The 20,936-nt window shown below is 29.1% G+C and overlaps 2 protein-coding genes across 8 annotated transcripts in view; both read right to left on the minus strand.

Annotated features, from left to right (window-relative positions):
• Positions 1-733: 733 nt before the first annotated feature.
• Positions 734-12,685, minus strand: LOC107453897 (sn-1-specific diacylglycerol lipase ABHD11). 3 transcript variants are annotated; one of them, XM_016070900.5, is made up of 6 exons: positions 12,299-12,685; positions 10,320-10,489; positions 9,865-10,038; positions 6,936-7,121; positions 4,210-4,409; positions 734-2,142 (listed from the first exon to the last, which is right to left on the minus strand). In XM_016070900.5, exons 2-6 carry the CDS (start codon positions 10,461-10,463, stop codon positions 1,986-1,988), a joined length of 861 nt encoding a protein of 286 aa, XP_015926386.2. In that variant the 5' UTR covers positions 10,464-10,489; positions 12,299-12,685; the 3' UTR covers positions 734-1,985. The 3 variants fall into 3 exon arrangements, with proteins under 3 accessions (XP_015926386.2, XP_015926387.2, XP_071038016.2); XM_016070901.4 differs by having other exon boundaries at positions 10,320-10,468; positions 12,299-12,684; XM_071181915.2 differs by lacking the exon at positions 12,299-12,685 and having other exon boundaries at positions 2,010-2,142; positions 4,206-4,409; positions 10,320-11,837.
• Positions 12,686-15,965: 3,280 nt separating this feature from the next.
• LOC107453900 (sn-1-specific diacylglycerol lipase ABHD11) overlaps positions 15,966-20,936 on the minus strand; it is a 33,447-nt gene continuing 28,476 nt past the window's right edge. For all 5 annotated transcript variants that reach the window (XM_087160526.1, XM_016070910.4, XM_016070911.4 and 2 more), the window contains 2 exons: positions 17,960-18,168; positions 15,966-16,272 (listed from right to left, as the gene is read on the minus strand). In XM_087160526.1, coding sequence (XP_087016652.1) covers positions 16,116-16,272; positions 17,960-18,168 — 366 coding nt within the window. In that variant the 3' untranslated portion in view covers positions 15,966-16,115. The remainder of the gene's footprint in view (positions 16,273-17,959; positions 18,169-20,936) is intronic.

The following is a 20,936-nucleotide window of genomic DNA, read 5'->3' on the forward strand; positions in this document are numbered from 1 at the left end:
TATCCATTGGAGGTGAACATCGTGATTCAAGTTTTAATGATTATTTCTTCTTACCATATTTACTATTAACGCAGTTGGCACATTCTCTTTTAAAATTAAAACATCACAGACATCAATTATTTTAGTTCAACGCTGTTTAAGGTAAATGTTGTTACGAGAGTAAAATATTCGTGGTTGAATATATTTTAATATGGTAATTTGTGACTGAACTTTGACAAAATGATTGCACGTGCACAGTGGTCGAAAAAACTACGTCTTCTTTATAGTTAACTACAACTACTTTATAACAAATGTAGTAAACTACAACAACAAATACTTTACTTAAATATAGACTACAAACTGCTTTCGAAATGTTGTCACTATTTTTAGGAGATGAACTTTATTGACACATGTTAATGTGTCAATAAAGTTCAAATGGTTTCAAATGGTTTTGAATAAAACAATGGTTTAAACATGAAGAATTATTAAGAATTATTTATTCATGTTTACATGAGCCAGATCATGTTTAACTAATTGGTCCTTTTATCTTACAACTTTAATTCCTTCCTTTAATGTTCAATTTAGAAAATGCTAGGAATCTATAAAATATTTGCGATTTTGTTAAGTGTTTACTGCTATTTTATTTCCTCTAAGACATAGATGAACAGAGAAAATAGTTTTCTTTCTATTGAAATAACGTCAAGCATTCTTTTACTACTCCATGAATGTACAATTGAAAAAAAAAAACCGAGTACCCTGAATTACTTTTTATTTAAAGATTGGATTTTCACGTTCAATCTTAACAATCTTAATGGTTCTAGAGGGTGACCTCAAGTATGTAATTAATTAGTGAAGACGATATTTCAAGTTACGAAATCAGACACAGAAACGTACTTTCACAGAATAAATGCTTTTCAATGGATTCGGATTTCTGACCCCCAAAATATAAGGGGTAGCCTCAGGGAAATAGGGTCCCAATAGTTTGGCCAGAAGGGCGATCCAAAGTTTGAAACCCGTAACGTTAATTTTGCTTGTTGCGTATTTCTCCATATTTCGAGAACTTTTGAAGCGAATTGAAAAATCTTTGCACAAAATTATAAAATTCGTTTGTCTAAAGATTACTTTATACAAAAAATTAATTTTCAAGAATATCTATTTTGTTATCATTTTATTAAAGAATAGTCCAAAACATTTAGAACTGTTAGGTATATAATTTTTTATATCATTTTAAAGTATGTAATTTTGCATGACTAGATACAAAATTTGAGCGAAATCGGTTGAATAGTTCCTGAGAAATAAGTTTTAAAAATATGATTTTAACATAGATTCCTTCACTTTCCTTGGCGAAAACTATGCTATACACATGACACTGGTATATTTGATTTCTTGGTGGACGGAAGTGACTTGTGGGACTCAGCCCTGCAGCCTCACCGTTCGGGCCATTTTTCCAATTTATAATTTGATAATGTATATTTATATTAAAATTTAAGATCAATCTTTACTTAGGAGCTACACATAATTTTAAAAATGAAACATTTTTGTTTATTATAGCGTTATTATTAAGCAATTTATGATTTTTGATAAATAATTGCTTGTCTACATCACTCCAAAATAAAAAAAATGGACAATTGGAAAAACGCCAATCAACATCCTCTTCAACTCATGGTTAATACATCAACTTCGTCGACGGAAATTTTACACTATCACCAACTTCAACAAACCAAATGATTGCAGGATATTTTCAGACATTGGTATTAACTCATTGAGGACCGGCGAAATGAGACAAGCTCACACACTTGGAGAAAATGCGTTCTAAAGAAGTACGTGCATTAATGTATACGTACTAATACGTGTCAAATTGTGATCAGTTCCGGGCCGCTGGAGTTTGAAGGTCTCATCTCATTTTAGGGAGAATCGCTTGATCACGGCTTTGAACGGATTAATAACTTTATAGAAATGTGACGTCACAAACATTCTCTTACGTAAATCATTTCGACGTGGCTGCTTCAATATTTGGATCTCGTTGATTTGTCTTTAAGAATGAAATTGACGACTTCAGTCAGATATTCTTCCGGGAATGTTTGATGAATAAAATGTCCGGCATCTTTGAATACCACTCTGGTAGTCCGTGGGAAGAATTCTTCAATGGATGGATCTTGATCACTAAACATCAAAAATTGAGTTTAAAAAACTGAAATAAGAAACAACGGAAAATTTAACTTATAGAATTTAAGTAATTTCTCGAGAATAAAAACTGACAGTTAAAATCTCGTTATATTGAGCAATTTGATATATTTTTGAGGGGCCTGTTAAATCCTGTAAAGTAATCTAATCCCTGTAAATCATGTAATTAATTATAATCCCGTAATTTAATCCCTGTAAATTTAGAATAGAAATAAGCTATGAATTAAAAAAATGAAATCATAACTCACCTTATGAAGCATTTAGAAAAACTGACATTACAGCTATAGAGAAAATAATTTCCCTGCTTAATGAATTTTGGCCCTTTGATAATATAGCTTTTGATTAAAAATATGAGTTTTTGATAGTATTAAAAATATCAGTTTTTGATAATTGAAGCAATTAAGATTTTGTAGCGGGTTTATACAGTAGGTTCTTTCAATCAATTATGGTCAAAATTAAAACGTAAAACAAGCATACTAAAATGATAAAAAATCACGCAAAAATTATACGTTATAAACAAAAGCAACATGCGCTCTAAATCACTTTTATTGCATTTCTACACATTTATGAGCTGTAGAAGTTTTGCCTGGTTTTTCCATTAGTAAGAGATACACAGAAAGAGTGCCATTCCGTGCTGCCTGTATTCAAGCGAGAGACAAAACTTCCTCGGCAGTATTCCGAATATAAGCCGATCCATGTTTAAGTCAAAAATAAGTTTTTTTCTTTTTGTAAAAATTCTCTCGTTAGTTGACGAGAAAAAGTTGGGAGAGAAGGGTAACAGCTTAGGTGCTATTCACGTCGCCTGAACGGTGTCAAAATTATTGGCATTTCTGTCATTAAAAGATAGAGCCCTGGGAAACGGAGCCATGATTGGGTGACATGTGCCTAAATACCGTTTAAACAAACTGATATGGAATATTTTTTTGTTTATTGTTTTTTAAATTGAACTCCCACTCCGCTGATGCTCACCAACCTCGATTGGCAATAAATGATGCAATAAAACAGTTGAAAATATTCCACTAAAAAGAACACTCCACTTTCCATGTACAAATAATTCCTTTATGATACTATTAAGATCTATAAGTGAGCATAAAATCATTTTTCTAAGTATTCATTTTTTGAAACAACATTAAAAAATTAAAAGTATATTTGTTGTAACAAATTGGGTGAGTTCGCGACTGTCATTTAATATTTTGGCTTACAAAATGGATGTATGTATTTTAAACGTATTAATTTTTGCATTCACCCCTTTGTGTAAGAAGTCGAAAGTTAAGTTCTAAATCATTTAACGAATCTCTTTAACTGTCATTCATAAAAGTATAATTAATGTCATTTGCACCAAGCAATAATAATTGCAAAACGGTTAATAAGATGAGGCACCGATTTAAATAACTTTTTCTTCAAATGTAACGCAGAATTACATTATTCTTATAATAATGATAATAAAAGCAATCCTCTTAAACTCTTAATTAAGAAATCAAACAAAATCAAAAAAGTAATAATAAAAGTACGGGTAATCTTAACCTTTAAATTATTGAAACGAAAATATTTATAGGGAAACGAAAACTTTATGACTTATATCAATTTTAGGCTGATGACAACCAAACCGAGACGAAAATCAATGTAGGTAAACTGAATGGATTTTCCGGTCAATAAAAATGTATTGACAACAATGGAAATCTGCAACACTATCAAAAGACATACTCAAAGCAAAATAAAAATCGCAACAAGCTTTAGCTAGTAAATTTAATCGTAACATTTTAATAGGCAGCATTATTAAAAATGATTACCTTTTCACACGCATGCGTTCTCAATTTTGATGCGTTACTAAGCGCAAGTCTTCGGCTATGTGTTATCATATCACTCTCTTCTTATATTCCTTAAAGATATAATATGCCACCACACAATGCCTGACAATAATAGTTCAGTGTCTCAACCACTACGTGGTTCTGATGAGTAAACTATTAGCATTTTGATATAATATTTAACATGGTTAATAAAAATTTATATTAAGAGCGATCATTACAGAACACTCTGTATACCTACGCTTTGAACTGTGATGCCCCTCCGATGATAAACAAGGCATATCCAGTGTATCTTCCTGTTAAATCACTTTGCAGTTTATTAAGGCGCAGAGAATCAACTACAACATCGATATTAACGTCCAATTGATAGTTGTTTCCATTCCATTTGGCAGGTATGCAATCAATATTGTATGAATCAACTCTTTCTGGAGTGACAACCAGCTGAAACAAAATAGTTATTCATACCCAATGCGTCTCGACTTTTTGCAAAAATTGTTACTTTGACTTAGAAATGTCTAGCATAAAGAAAACTCATAAATGAAATGAAATATTTCTTTAAAAATATTCCAATGATTAAACTTACTTTCGTCTATTTCTATTTATAGCAGAAAAGTGATAAATTTTATTTTACATTTTTCACCCAGTGTTGAATTGTCGCTTGTTGGTCATAAAACAAATTTCACTATAGAGTCAAATATATGCCATAAAACTGTTCAAAAGGTAACTAAAATCGAATGTCTTAAGTGTCCTATAATTTTTTACTGTATTCAAACATTCCGTCGAATCACATTTTTACATAAACAACCTCCTTATGAAACACACAATTATAATGAAAATGCTTAAAATATTCTCTTTTTATTGATAAAATTGTACGAATTGTTGCCCAATATATTGGACGCTGTATTTTAAAAAGGATATCAAATAAAATAATTCAATTATTCAGAATAAAGATTTTCTTATTAAATTTTAGAGATGTGGAGGGGATAATAATAAGTAATGAATGTTATGTAATGAAATAATGATATTAATTAATAAATATTAAGTAATGAAATGATAATATTAAGTAAGGAAATGATAATATTAAGTAATGAAAAGATGATATTAAGTTAAAAATATAAAGTAATTGTTGATTTCAAATAATTTTTTTTTCTATGTACGATACTTATAACATAACTTATACGATACTTATAACATAACTTATACGATACTTATAACTTGTACGATACTTATAACTATGTACTTATAACATAACAATTGAGAAAATAAAGAAATTAAAAAAAATATCTTTACATTTGTAGTCAAATTTGAAATGATGTAAAGCATTGGATAAAAAAAGAACTGCACGTCAATGTCTCAATTACAGAATCTTTATATCAAATGTGATGAAAAAATGTAGATCATTTCTTAAAATTCGTTTGATAATACGAATTATTTATAAAATTTTCGTCACTTAGAGATGTGGCTTTTTTATTATCTGGAAAAATTTATTCTAAATATTCAATAAACTCAAGAGCTTTGACACTTAAACTTGTGATATTTTAAGAACAGGAGGAGTTAATCAATTTGTGCAGTGAACGGCTCATATAAACGTCTAACGAAGAGAATATTTTTTAAAGTGAATGTTCATAAATTAAGAAACTAATTTATGAATAAATAACCAGGTTAAATTTTCATCGATTGCAGAGAGTGTAATTATGAATAAGTGAGTACATTTGATGTATCTCCAGAAAGTTCTGTCGTCGCAAGAAATATCACTTTCTAGCGTAATACTCAATCAAGAAATGATCGGAACATTTCACCTTTCAGAAATGAAAATAAGTCTATAAAAATGAAGTAAAACAGTAAATTTGAAAAAAAAATTAAGTTATTAAAATAAGAAGTTATTTTCTTATGACAGACGTGCGGGTGGATTTGCCCACCTCGTGGCGGTCTCGCCATGTAAATTTCTGAAATCTAGCTAAACTTGGTTCCAAAAAGATATTTCGGGGAGATTATTTTGAACGTCCGATCGCACCACCAAAATTCTTAAACCTGATTGATTATTTGATATGTATACCTACGCGAATGTTAGATTTCGTGAAAAAAGAGGTAAAGAGGTTTATTTTTTCGCCATTTATGCTTCTGATCCCTAGCTGTTAGAATCATCGTTATTATTTCATTTTTTAACTGTTATTTCATTTCTCCTATTAAAAAATATTTTAATAAATTAGTAATAATTTAAATTGTTTTTCTTAAATTCTTTTTTTATAATCGAAAAGCAACGTTGATCCCAGTTATAACCAAGTTGCCAAGTTTACTTAAACCCTTATCATATCTTACATCTAGATTTAGAATACTCTCATCGTAGTAACTTGCCACCTGTTCCGATAACCAAAAGGTCACGACAGTCTTCAAGTCTTCGTCATCTTTGTACTGGTTGCCGCCAAAATGATGTCTGAAGCATCGGAAAAGGCGAAAATCACCTAGTGCAAGGTCTGGTCTGTATTAAAGCGTGGTCCAAAACTTCACAGCTAAAAGAGTCCATTAAAAGCTCTGGACTGAGCTGTGAAGAGAGTCATTGTCATGGAGGGGCAAAATTTCCTGTCAGCAAGTCAGTAGGAAGCTTCGTAAACCTCACAAATCTGCTGATGAATGTATGCAGCAGACAGGTTTTTTGCCGACTAAAAAACGCTTCACTGACAGTAACTCATACGCGGAGGGTGATTTGTGAAACTTGAACATTTTAAAGACGCAGAACTGACCGTAGAAGTTGCTTAGTGGGCTGTAACTAAGCACAGTTGTTCCCAAGGAATTGAGGGGATATGACACAAACATTCTTTGCCACTCATGTGCCACCTTTTAGTGTACGCAACAAAACGGCATTTACTTTAAAAACAAAAATCGTATGTTTAAAGTAGCATCATTGAATTTGAAATTCTCTGTTTCATGAGATTATAACTTTTTCTTGAAAATGAAATTATAATTTACTAAGTGAGAAAATCGCTTTGCCAGTTCCCTCATGTGTCTCTCTGCCAGTGCTCTGTCGTTGATTTCCTTGAAGTCTTCAATTAGCAGTTTCACCATCTTGAGAGCTGTCGGTACAAGATTATGCAGTCGATGTCTGAAATTACGAACGGGTACATCTTCTACGATCAACTTCTCAACTCTTTCAGGCTGAAATGGAAATAGAATCTCCACTTATTATTACACACGTCACTTGGCTGAACGTCAGGTAGCAGAGATCCGTCAAATTCATGCCAAAAATATTTATATTTCAACTTTAAGTTTTACTAAGTATTCGTAAAATTTACATAGGATTAAAACGTAGAATTATAGCAAAAAATGGCTATCAAAAAATGGAGAATTTATGTAAAATTTTACGTAAACATATTCGGTTCTTTCCCGAATATTTTATCAGCCAGTTTTTACTAAGTAAAAATGAGTAACGTTATTTTTGCATAATATTTGCGTCAACAATACGTTAAGATTTACGTTAGTTGAAACGTCTAATTATAACAAAAAATGGTTATCCATAAAACGGAAAGTTTGCGTAAATAATGAGATGCCAATAAATGATTTATTCCTTATTTTAGTCTGTTATTTAAATTACAACGTTTACCTATTTTTAATGTTTTTTTTATTATTGTTAATTTTCATTAATAACATTTCTTCTTATTAATGGTTTTATGAACTTATTTTTCAGAACAAAAATTTTTTTACTAGTTTTTACAGCACTGATATGTCACTTGCTTCATTTTTTTCGGACCAAATATATTTCTTTAATTTTATTTTATTCGATTCAAGCTATAAGCACAACTTTAAAGATTTTGCTTCTTCGCGAAATTTGTTAACTGTCATTTTAGTATTTTTCCTTTAAGCCTAAACCACATTTTGCTACACGCCGGTAAGTTAGGTTTCCGCTTTCTTTTATTTCATGCTCCTTTGCAACTGAATTTTTAAAGCGATATCGACACATATAAAGAATAATTTTTGTCTAAGGATAATTCTTTATTCAGAAATATCACATTAAATTATAACAAAAGATGTGTCTTGAGGAAGACTTTTGTTTTTTTCCCATTATTAGTTTTCCTTTTTATATTATTTTATTACTTGTGTTTATATATATACACAGACATATATATATGAAAGAATAGTTTAGAATTACGATGTGGGGAATTTATCCTGCCTTATTCATTTGCATTTTGATATTTTGAAAAAAAGGAAGAAAAAAACCTGCTGTCATGCTGCAATATGCATAACATATTTCCTAACATTTAAAGACCAAGTTATTATCTCATTTAATCCTTTTTCAATAAATAAAAATCATTAATATAACCTGTAAACTTTTTATATCACAACCTCTTCCTACAACATTAGCATAGAATTCGAAAACCGTTATAGGGTTGCGGATGTTTTGATTTCATTAAAAATTCGTCATTATTTATCACGATTTCTTTTCCGTCAACACTTGAATGCGCAAGTCTAAGAAAAAGAACCAGAGCATTAAATTTAATTAATTAATAGCCAAAACATTCACTTTCCTTGGCGAAAACTATGCTAACGTACGGCATGACACTTGTATATTTTATTTCCTGATGGATGGAGTTGTTCTGTGGGGCTTCGCCCTGCAGCCACACTATCCGGGCCATTTTCCCAATTTATAATTTGACAGTTTATATTTATATTAAAAATTGAGATTAATTTTTACCTTTAAGCTCCACATAAATTTAAAAAAATAAAACATTTTTATTTTTATCAATTTTATTCTTTATTAAGCAATCAATGATTTTTGTTAAATAATTGCTTGCCTACATCACTCCGGGATAAAATATGGACATTTGGAAATACATCAATCAATTTCTACTGCAGAATTTTACGTAATCATCCAATTACGTCGACAAACCAAATTATTTCTTGGATAACTGCAGCATTTGAAACTTCATGGTTTTCTATAGATTTTACCTGGCCTCACTTTTGTATAAAATTAAATTTTAAGTTAATGTAGGTGAAAAATAATTTGCAATCAGTATAGCGTCCTCTTGATTTTTAATTAAGTCTAAACAAATACATTTGTAATAGTAATATCGGACGATGTAAATTTCTGACGTCTTTCAACCAACAAACGAAGAATGAGGAAAAAGAACAAGCTTCATACAAATTGCTCCGTAAATACATGCCCATTGTAAGTATTTTTAAAATTTTAATCAAGAACTGTGTTAATTAACTCGATTTCTCAAAGTTGAAAGAACGCTGAAATAAATTTTGAGGTAGCGAGTTTTCCAGATAACAAGTTCAGAACTAAATATGTTCTAAAAATGGAAAAAATATATAAGATTACTCTACAAAGTAGAGTCATGAAACATAAAATGTCGATAGCGTTGATCTTTTGGATGACCTCCCATAGCGAATAAAAAATAATTAAATATTGCAGAACGCGTAATAAACAATTTTTTAATTTGAGCTGTAAGCTAACAAGCAACACAAGTGTTATCCTTAAAATATTTGAGAAAACTGAATAGTTTATTGCTTATTTTAAAACAATGGCTGCCTCGAAGCTAATGAGAAAATGTCATTTCTTAAATGTCTCCGATTTTAAAAATCTGATTAAAAATCAAAAATCGGGCTTCGTTAAAAGTTCGAAATTGCACTCATTCTGATTCATGTTGAATTTTGTATTCTTAGAGTCTACCGTTTGCTCGATATCTAGACACACATTCCTTATTTTATTTTATGTATAGATAAAATATCTAAGCGTTTGCGTTTTTGAATTTATTTTTAATTAGATTTAAATCAATAATAATAAAAGAAGCTTTTCGTTCAGAATAATGAATTAAGAAAGATAATTTGAATAAAGAATTAATATTGAATGACTCTTAAGAGGTTTTTACATTGCATAAATGGTAAAGATGTGACTTACATTTCTGAGAGTAAAACTGATGGCGACTTTTCCGCCCACACTGTGTCCTATCAGTATGACTTTTAAAAAGGAATGTTCCCGTAAGAATTTATCCAAATCATCAACCAAAGCATCCATAGTGTATTCTCCAATCCACGGGCTATCTCCATGATTTCGAGCATCGTAAGCATAAACCTTGACGAAAATAATATTTTATGTAGAATTTTACGGTAGTTGTTTTCAGATCTATTATTTTGTTTAGTTTACTTTATTTTGTTTTAGATCTATTTTTTTTTCAGATTAACTCGTGCTTTTCTAGTTAAAATGATTGAGTTCATGTATTAATATAATGCTTTTCCAACTTAAGTAACAGAATTCATGAATTAACATAGTGGTTTTCTTAACTAAAGTAACTTTTTAAACTAAGACTTTTCGAAAAAGTAGTAATAACAAAACTTGTCCAGCAGAGTACTCACTTGTCTTCCAGTGCGTTGAGCAAGTGGTTGAGCTATTGGCTTCCAAGTGCTTTTCGTTTCCATTATAGAATGCAGAAGAACAATCGGATTCAAAAAGGTTTCTTCTTTGATATTTGGTTTGTAGACATCGAATGCTAGTTTCATTTTTGCTTTCAAAAAGACAAAATAAACTTCTCCAACATTAATTTTTCTAATTTTAAAAATATAAATAATTATCTACGCATATCTGTTTAAAACATTTAAAGTGATTATTTTTAAAAGCGAGTATTTCGATAGTGTGAGCGGGAGAAGGTATGAAAAAATGATATTCCGAACAGAAAAGAGAAAAAAAAAATGTTATTCTGAACACACGCGATAATCGAGAAACGTGGGAATCGTCTTGAAGTTAAGAAGATAAAACAACTAAGATGTCACATATTTAAGCTCACAGTAGTATCACAAATTTAAGCTCCTGATTCTATTGGGCAAAATTCAGGCCTAATCAATTTGATCGTTTACCATTGCAACTTTATATACAGTTTTGATTTTTAAATTCATATTTAATTTTTGGTTCTACTAAAAAAATAAACTTGTAAAGTGTATTTTACTTTTATGATTATTCAATTAAAGTGAGCAAATTCCAAATACTGTTTTACAATAATCTTAATAATGTCTTTAATGTAGTAACTCTTAATGTAGTATTAATATATAACTCTGTAATACAGTATTTTCATAGGATTATTTTTTAACAGGGTGCGTAGCGTTTTTAAAACGTGCTTAAAGGTGCTTATTTTCGATTTTCGTTTTTTAAAAGCCCTTAAAGGTGCTGTTTTCTTTTGGTGTTTTTAAAAAGTGCTTAATTTTCCCTTTCCTAAAATGATATATTTCCTTTACCATGTTGATTTTCGCTACGAATTATGTAGAAAGACACCGTTCACATTGTTCAATTCAACGTTTTCACAATTAATTCAACCCCAATCTATTTCGGCGCATCGTCAGTCCGTAGCGTATGAAAACGCCATTCGATTTACATGATTCAAAAATTTTGACAATTGTCCAAAACAATGCCAAAAGTTTTTTTCTTTTTTTTTGACATGGCGATTAAAACCAGATAAAAGCGTCAATTATCAAAAACTTTCCAACCATACCTAATTATGATATTATTAAGTGCTTTAAAATATTATTTGAGTGCTTGAAAAGTGCTTAAAGGGTGCTTTTTTTGTTGAATAATTTGGCTACGCACCCTATTTAATAAAAAAGCATTACTTACAGTTTTAATACTTTAATTTTAATAGTAATAAAAAAGAAAAAAGGATAAATAAAATTTCCAGGTAAATACCTTTAAGTAGTTTGCCGGTCAGTTTTTAAGCTCTTTGCACTATAAAGATGCACTTATAGCTGTCATGGAATTATATCGCGGAATATTTTTTGAAATTAAGACTAAAAAATATTTTAAAAATAAGCAGTATTTTTAAAATTTTATAATTCTATGCCGATGACAACCAAAGAAATTTGATTCTCATATGGGAAAACTAGATCATATAATTTTAATTTATATTCCAACGAGAATGATAGGACTGACCATTTATATCTGATTTTGTGTAAGATCAATAGCTAATATTAATTCAAAATAAATTCATTTTAGGATAGAAAAATCTTTAAAAGCCGGGATATTAAAGAAATTTGCTTTTATATTTTTACCTAACTTAATTCAGCATCTGGCAACCTAGAAGGAGTGTTTATTTTTTGTAATAAAAGAACCCTCGTAATAAAAGAACATTGAAGAATTTGGAAATTTATAATTAAAAAAAATCATTACAAAAACTTTTTTCTTGTTATACAACTCTGAATACAACTAAATTGACAAATACCAAACTGTGTAAAAAACATATAATTTTTGTTAAATTTTAAATAGAATTATTTAATAAAATTTACATAAATTAAATTTAAAACAATTGAAACTGATTTCAAATTTTAATGAAGTTATTGAAGCAGCTTACCTTATAGTTTATTTAACTGTTTAAGCTTGATCATAGCATTGACATATTATACGCCTGAATATAAATTGAAGAACTTCAAATGATTAACAACTTTAACAAATTTTTTTTATCTACAGTGACCATTATCATAAGAGGCAAACGTCTTTTAAGCGTTTACAGTTTTTAAGCATATTCCAGAAAAATATAGTTTTTGAATTTTAAGCAAATGTTATTTGAAAAATAAAACTCTGAATGTAAAATGACATTTGTCATTGCAGTATTTCAAGGAAACAAAATTCCATCCTTCCTTAACTCGTTAAAGTACACGATTCATTGTTTCGTAATTCATTTTTTTTGTAAAGTACGTTCAATGGAAATAAAGACTGCCAAAAATTTGGAAAGACATCGTTTTATAACCACGTGATTTGTATGGATGTTAATAGACGTCCTTCACCGTTTATTTGTCTTCTTCTCTAAATATTTTTTATAATGTGTAATTATATCGTAATTGTGCTAATAATATTTCGAGAATTTGTCCCCATAGTAAAGTTTTAAATATATCTATTTATCTTAGTCAGTATGCAATACGCCTGAGACAAATATTAGTTTTGAAATTTGAATTGTTTATAAACTACTTTCCTTAACCTGTTAAGCAGTGAATTTTAACCTCCCACAGGATGCGGAATTAAAATTTGAAAAAAAGGCTCGTATATACGTTGACCGCAGGACAATTGAGCCTATTATAAATTTCACGAAAAACAAACGACATTTTTATTTAATAAAAATTTAACAATTCATTTCTGAAAAAAGCTACTGTTAGTAGTAAATTGTTAAAAAGAATAGTTGAAAAACAATAAAATACAAAGGATATAATATAAGAATATTACAAGACGAAAGCTAGGAAGCTTTTGGATTGATTGATTCGGTTTCTCGTATTTAATTCGAGAATTCTGTTTTGTACAGAAAAAGAGTCGGTATCTGCCGATTATTTATTTCTTCGCTAATCTCTGCTTGCCGACCAGGTTGTGTGTGTAATAGATTCGGTATTATAAAAGAAACCACCAAATAACAATAATCTTTTATTATTTTCTATTGAAATTTCGATTCTTTTTTTTTGTAGTTAACATTATTCTACATGATGAGTATACATGTCAATCGTTAAAAATGAATCTGGCTCAGTAGGGTTCTCGTCGACTAAACATTTTCACCAAAAACTTCGTTTTGCAGAATTATTCATGAGCAGCGCTGAATATTACGAACCAAAAAAAAAAGATGAGTAATTATTTTAAAAATATATAATGTGTCGTGGTGGCTCAGGGAATAGAGTGCTCGTTTTCCAATGAGGTGAACGGGTTCGAATATCAGCGATAGCTGGTCGATGCGGAGTCCGCACCTTTCACGCACTAACCACAGTGCTGACGTAAAATATCCTCAATATTAGACTGATCAGGGTTTAGCCAACACCTCCTAGAAGTATGAAGGCCTCAGCACGGATCAATTTAGTAGTCCGATGTGACGAAGTTAACTGCGCAGTTGATTAAAAATAAGAAAGATGTCATTACGTTCGGGGTACTAAGCTGCGCAGTGGTTGAAAATACGGCGTATGTCATTACGTTTGGACTACTAAAGGATATTTATGGTAACCCGTGCAGAGGCCTACTCTTTTCTAGGAGGTATTGGTTTAGCGCCCTCTTGCCGTCGGGCTAAACATGAGAGTTTTTCATGGTTTTTCTCTTCATGTAACGCAAATTGCAGGTTAGTTCTATCAAAAAGTCCTTCAAATATCTCTCCTCACGTGATCCATAAGTTTTGTCTTCTGGATTGTATTCAAAATTGCAAGGCTACGGACATTAGTCAGTCGTACACTCAAAATTAGGTCGGCTGTTCAACGACGGTTATAAGAAAAAATACGAAAAATGAAATATTATGATATTGTTCTGGGTGCATGCATTTGCTGAAAATCAGTAAATGAACTATGGTATCAGAGAATCATAATTTCTTATTCCTGAATTAGTTATTTTATTTTGAATTGAAAAGCTCCGTTTTTATTTTTTTTATATTAATATATTTTTTTTTGTATTTGATAGTGCAAATCTTTTGGAAAAAAAATGTTAAATCAGGTTTTTCTTCAAATTCAAAAATTTTTCTTTCAAATTTAAAAATTAAAATTATAAAGATAAATATTAAGACAAATAAGAAAATAAAGTAAAAAGTAACGTAAATTAAAAAAAAAAGCTTACGATAAATTAATATAAAAACTTATATAAAAACAAAATTAATAAGGCAAAATATAAATAAATTAACAAAGTAAAAATTAAGTTAAAAGATAAAAAAAGAGTTTATCAGAAAAATAAAAAATCTTTAATAAAAATTTAAACCATAGTGAGGCAAAAAGAAATTCTATGTCTATTTATTTATATAAATTGATCAAAAATCGAAAAAAGAAAAAAAATTTTAGAATTTGTTTCAATTTTCATTTTCTTTCTTTTTTTTGAAAATATTTGACGTTTGGGTAACCTCAAATGCAGTCTTTGTCTGCATTTTAATAAATTTCTTTTTATACTTTAGCATTGATAGAATTCAGCAGATACCTATTGTTTTTGCATTAAATGACTCATTTTAACTCTCAATTCATTTCTGTTACAATAGAATTCAATTCCACTTGTATCAAATTTTAAAATTTTTTTTAAAAAAGAACGAAATGAATTAAAAAAAATTATTAAGTTTAAAAAAATTGAAAAACCGATATGCTACTTCTTCTAAAATTTTCAAATCGATATTCGGAAATTGAATTATAACGATGTAAACTCAAAATAATAATAATAATTATTTCTTAATAAAAATAAATTCCCATGGCTTCGTTTGTCTTCCTAATTGATAAAATAATAACCTCTAATTAACTTCGAATGAATGGATATTCGTACAAAAAACCAAACAAAATACTTAAAGGGTTAATCTAAATTAATTATTAATTAAGTTACGAAACTAGACACAACGCACTAACTTAAAGAAACATATTTTATTTTTCTCGACGTATTTGGATTTTTAGCACTCAAAATATGGGTGGTCAGAATCTGGAACAAAAATCTCCGCTATCTGAAAAAGTTCTCATGGTTTGGTCATTAGAGCGATAGAGTGTCTCATAGTGTTCATTTCGACATAACTGAAATTTTTTTAAATGCATGAAAAACTTTTTCCAAAAAAATTTATAGAATTCGCTTATCCAAAAATAATTTCATGCAAAAAATATATTTTTTAAAATTATTTATTTTTTTATTGCTATTATTTAATAATTTAACAAAAATTCTGATTGTAAGTTGTAAGTTATGCATGTTTTTACATGAGAACAACTATGTGGTTTTAAATGATAAAATAAAATTGAACAAAATCGGCAAATTAGTCCATTAGAGATAAAAATCTTAAAATACGACCTTTTTTGAAATTCCACACCTCAGAAATTATTTAATTGATATCATTCAAATTTTAAGTTTTGTCAATCAAAAATATACACTTAAAAATAATGCAAAAATATGTGTCATTTACAATCGAAAATGTTTTGAACCACCATTAATCAAAACATAAAACAATTTATTTGTTAAAAATTATTTCTTTGCATGAAATAATCATTAGAGGTACGTTTCTATTTTTTAATTATACACAATGAGACTAGTTATTTGTAAGAACTAAATTCAAAACTAAAACATTTTCATTTCATTTACAAAAACACATTCATTTACATTTATAAAGAAAAAACATGTAGTTTACAATCAAATAACCATTCATACAATTATTTGTACATTTTCTTTTAATAAATAACACGCAAGAGAGAGAGTTCTTATTAATATTTGGCTTTAAGTTCGAGACCATTATTGAGGAAAAAAGAAACTTCGTCTATGAATCTGTCAGGAAACTCAAAGTGCAGAAGATGGGTCGCTCGTTCGATTCCAACGAGAGTGACACGTGGGAAGAGTTTCGGGATCTTCTCATCTTTTTCACTGCAAAATAGAATGAACACATTTATAACTAAATAAAAAAAACTACTCATGAAAATAAAACATTTATTAATTAATAATTTATTAGATACTAAGGAGTTATAAGGTGACTGCAAAAGTATATGCCTGATTGAAAACATATAAATTAAAATGCATCGACGGAAATAACGATTACGTCGGAAAAAAATGCTCAAACTTTAAAATGACAAAAATGTACAAGGACTCGGAAATACAGAAAAATATGCTATTAGCGTTTACGAATTTCCAATTAACGCAATTTTAAGGTGTTTATACTACATTGTTCTAGATAAGTATTTGATATTTATAAAATTTTGCACAACTTTACTATTAAATAAAAAAAAATGTAACACTAAGGGAAAAGTACTAAATTATTTTACACTTCATTATAACATGCAAGTTGAGAAAAGATCATCGCTTCATAGGATTTAAGTAATCGTCCGCGACTTCATATAGTTTATTTAGCTATCAAATTATACAAATATGTTTTCTAAGCAATATAAAAGCTTTTACAAATTAAACACAGAAGTTTGATTCATGCTATCTTTTAAGATCATAGAATTGTTAAGAAAAAGTTATAGTTTTGTAGTCTTACTAGAATCCTAGACCTGGAGACATAGATCGATAAATAAGGAGAACATTCGTTCTTGAAAAAGAAACAACTATCTGACGTTGCAGAAGCATTGGATTTTATTGGACCACTAAAAATGGCAGGTTTTATGCATGCTGACATGCTCTTAACGAATCAAATGAGAGATAAAGAATTTTTACTTCCGTTTTACTGTAGAAGAAAATGGCCTGCAAGAAACAGTATTTTTAATTCTTTCATCAGTTTCTTTAAATGCGAACAGAAGGACCCACATTTGCTACGATTTTTAGGAATCATTTTTAATAATTCTTATTATTTGCTAATTGATAATTTTTATTAATAAGAAAGCAAGCAAAAAAAGTTGGTGATGTTGATATACGTTCGTGGTTGGGAGCTTGGCAACCATTTGGCGTGCACTTACGTGCAAAAAGGCTCTCTCCATAGGGATAGCGTTTTTAAAATTTTTTTTTTATCTTGCAGCAGAGTAAAGCTCTTTTTAATTTTTCAGTGCATTTCATTTGAAACACTAAAAATGTTTGCTCTAATCATTTGAGATTTGAGTTTATCTAATTTTACGCAGGTTTCAGATAGCTGGTTGGAAATGGGGAGAGAAGATATTTGTTTACTTTTTATTCCATTAAACTGTTTTTGTGTACCGTTTCTATTAAGTTATTTTTTATTTATTTGTTTTAGAACTGTTTAATGAGTTGAAAACAACGGTTGATTAGTTGAAAACAACGTAATTTCATTACTTCTGGCAGCGTAAAACTTATTGTAAACATATTATGGAAATTCCAAAAAACCGTAATTTTTAAACCTTAATCGTAAGGCCTTAGTTTTGCATATGAATTAATTACGGATAAATCGTAAAAGTTGCAACATCTGAATTTAATAGCCTCAGAAATAAATGTGTTTATGCGAACAGGGGCTTTTTATCAAATTGTAAACGGTAAGAAATGGTAATTGAAAAATAAAACGTCTAAATGCTGAAATAAAATCCTTAGTAATAATGATTGTGTGATGATCTGAAATATTTATCTATGGTTCTTTGATGACATGATTCACAAAGAGAAAGTTTCTTACACTTTGAAAAAAGATTTCGTTCCATAGAGAAATAAGGCATCCCCCCTGAACACTCCACTCAAATTCTGTGTAATTCTGTCTGTGGTGAGCATCTTCTCCAAGGCATCCAGGTTCGCTTCCCAAGAATAACTCGAACCATCACGCTTTAGAGGAATCATACTCAGATCATATCGGGAGTCTTTCTTCCTCTTCACTTCGTTTCCTGTAGTCTGAACAATAAAATAATAAACATAAACCGTTTGATATAATAATAAAACATCAAATTGAATTATAAGCCCGAATCATTCTATAGGACAGGGGTGGCGAACCTTTAAGCACCAACGTGCCATTTTTTCTAAAAAAAAACGTTAAATGAGATAATGGACGTGCCGTCAAATAATTTTGACTTCGTGATTTTTGGGAAAATAATGATACAAAATAGTATCATCTCAGAACTATTTATTTACTATGAAAAAAACCATTTTGCAATGTCTCAGTTATACGCGTAGTTCAACTTAAGTAACATCAGTGTGACTTCTGTTGTTGCAGATAAGATAACAAATAACTTATATTAGGTTGTAAGATGTTAGTTTAAGCAAGACTGTTAATTATTTTTTTTGCTAGTCATTTATTGTTAGCTTGTTTTTTTTATGGTTATTAATTGTTTTATGACTTTAATTGTTACATTCTTTGTCAATAATTGCCTATTTTTTTTTGTTCTTTGTGAAATTTAATCTAATTTTTAATATGCTTCATAGTGAACTTTGTGATCGGTGGCGTGCTCAAAATATTGTGTCGCGTGCCATAAATGGCACGCGTGCCACAAGTTCGCCATCCCTGCTATAGGACGATAAACCAAAGCCATTCAATCGAATAATCAAACCAAAACGTATAGTAGAAAAAAAAACCTAGACCAGTTAATAATAAAAGGAAGCAAAAAAGTAAGTAACATAAAAAATCTGAACCATCCAGTTAAATAATATGCTTAAACCATTTAATAGAATAATAAGCCTATCAAAAATAAATTAAAATGATAAACTTTAACAATTCAATATAACAATGAAATTAAAATATTAAATAAAATAAATCCTCCAGTTGAAACTAACTATCCTACTAGTGCTAAGCTATTTAATGCATTAATACACCTCAGACAATTCGTAGAATAATAAGCATCTAACATTAAATAGCTATTCCATGGAATAAAATAAAAAAACAATAAGTAGACTATTCCTTGGAAGAAAACATGAAGCATTAAGATGACTATTTCATAGAAACAAAAAAAAATTCACTAGAACATTCCATCGAATAAAACAACAAAACATTCAGTACATCACTCAACTAAATAATAAACATAATACACTTAAAACAACATCATGTAAATAAACATGCAATAAAATAGGCATTTAACAGAATAACAAACCTAAAATATTTAATAGATTAATAAATCGAACCATTCATCACATTTAATAGAACATCAAAGGTAGACCACTAAAATAAATCTTAAACCATTCGACATAATAAAAGCATAACACATAAAGGATTCAAAAGAAAAAAGAATTGAAAATATAAAATAAAATAATAAATCTAGAATACTAAATATAATAATAAATCGAAACGATTCAATACATCAGAACAAAATTTATTTGGTTTTTACATTCATGGGGACATTTTTAAAACAAAAAGCATTTTTTAATTTACCTTAAACTGTAAAAATAGTCAATAGAATTAAACGAAATTTTTAGAGAAATTTTTGATTAATAACAATAATATTACACAAGATATAACATATAAAATAGTCTTTTCTGTCATACGAGGAAAAATATTTCTATTATCTGATATAAATTTCTTTAAAATTAAAATACAGTTTTTAACTATTTTCTTAATAGTTTTTGTAAATTTTGTAAGAAATCTCTGAATGTTTGGGAGATTTTCGCAAATTTCATTTTGTACTATTAAACAAGATTTTTTTTTAAAGGATACCGTTTTACGGGAGACCTGTTAAAGTACGTTTTATTTCACGTTTCTTTTCTATATGACATTACATTTCGTAGCCCGCGGACAATTATGTTACGATATTACCACTTATTACAAAACCTCCTTTTAGATACAAAAGGAAATTTGTGGAAAACTTCTCACCCTTCACTGCTTTCCTTCAAAATTTACGAAAACTACTTAGAAAATTGAATTTCATCGATATTCAAATCAGACTATTTTCCACAGTGAAATAGTGTTTCAAAGTTTTCCGACCAGGCTACTTTAAATGCTCATATCTAGCGCATTTTCAATTATTTTTTTTCAAGAATTTCAAATTTTAAAATGATTTTTCTAACAAACATGGTTTAAAATTCTGCGTAATTGTTATAAAATAATTACTATAAAAATAATATCATAGTTATTTTTGTTCTAGTTCGATACTTACATGAATTTGTAGTGACTAAGACCATATTTGTCAATAGCATATCAAATTAAATTACACTAATTTAGATCAGGAATCATACAAAAAATCCATTATTCTATATTCTATTTGTATACCAGATCTTCACGTTCTAGAACTCAATCTTAATCTTTTAAGGGGATGACCTCAATATGATAATTAATAAGTGCTGACGATATTTTAAGTTACGAAATCAGGCACGAAAACGTACTTTCTCTGAATGAACATATCTTATTTTTGACGGATACGGATTTATGACCTCCCCCTCAAATACCGCAACCTGGGAAATAGGGTCCCAGTAGTTAGGTCAGGAGAGCGGTCCTAAGTTAGAACCCCTTAATGTTAATTTTACTTTTTGCGTATTTCGCCATACCTCGAGAAATTTTTAGGCAGATTGAAAAATTTTTGCACTCAATTATAAAATTCGTTTATTTAAAGATAATTCCATGCAAAAAATAAATTTTAATAAATATTTATTATTTTGAATTATTTTATTTATTAATAGTCGAACTATTCAAATGATTTCGCTCAAATGTTGTATTTTGTCATGTAAAACTGCATACT

This window comes from Parasteatoda tepidariorum, chromosome 4, assembly GCF_982258835.1.
Source record: "Parasteatoda tepidariorum strain Cologne lab strain chromosome 4, Ptep-v5.0, whole genome shotgun sequence".
NCBI lineage: Eukaryota > Metazoa > Arthropoda > Arachnida > Araneae > Theridiidae > Parasteatoda > Parasteatoda tepidariorum.

Excerpts from the sequence above, each read along its gene's own strand:
- LOC107453897 (XM_016070900.5), bottom strand. The coding sequence starts at position 10,463 with ATGAAACTAGCATTCGATGTCTACAAACCAAATATCAAAGAAGAAACC. Across the intron at positions 7,122-9,864 it reads TCAGTTTTACTCTCAGAAAT|CCTGAAAGAGTTGAGAAGTT; the intron begins GTAAGTCACATC and ends TTTCCATTTCAG. Across the intron at positions 4,410-6,935 it reads CAAAGCGATTTTCTCACTTA|CTGGTTGTCACTCCAGAAAG; the intron begins GTAAATTATAAT and ends ATTTTGTTTCAG.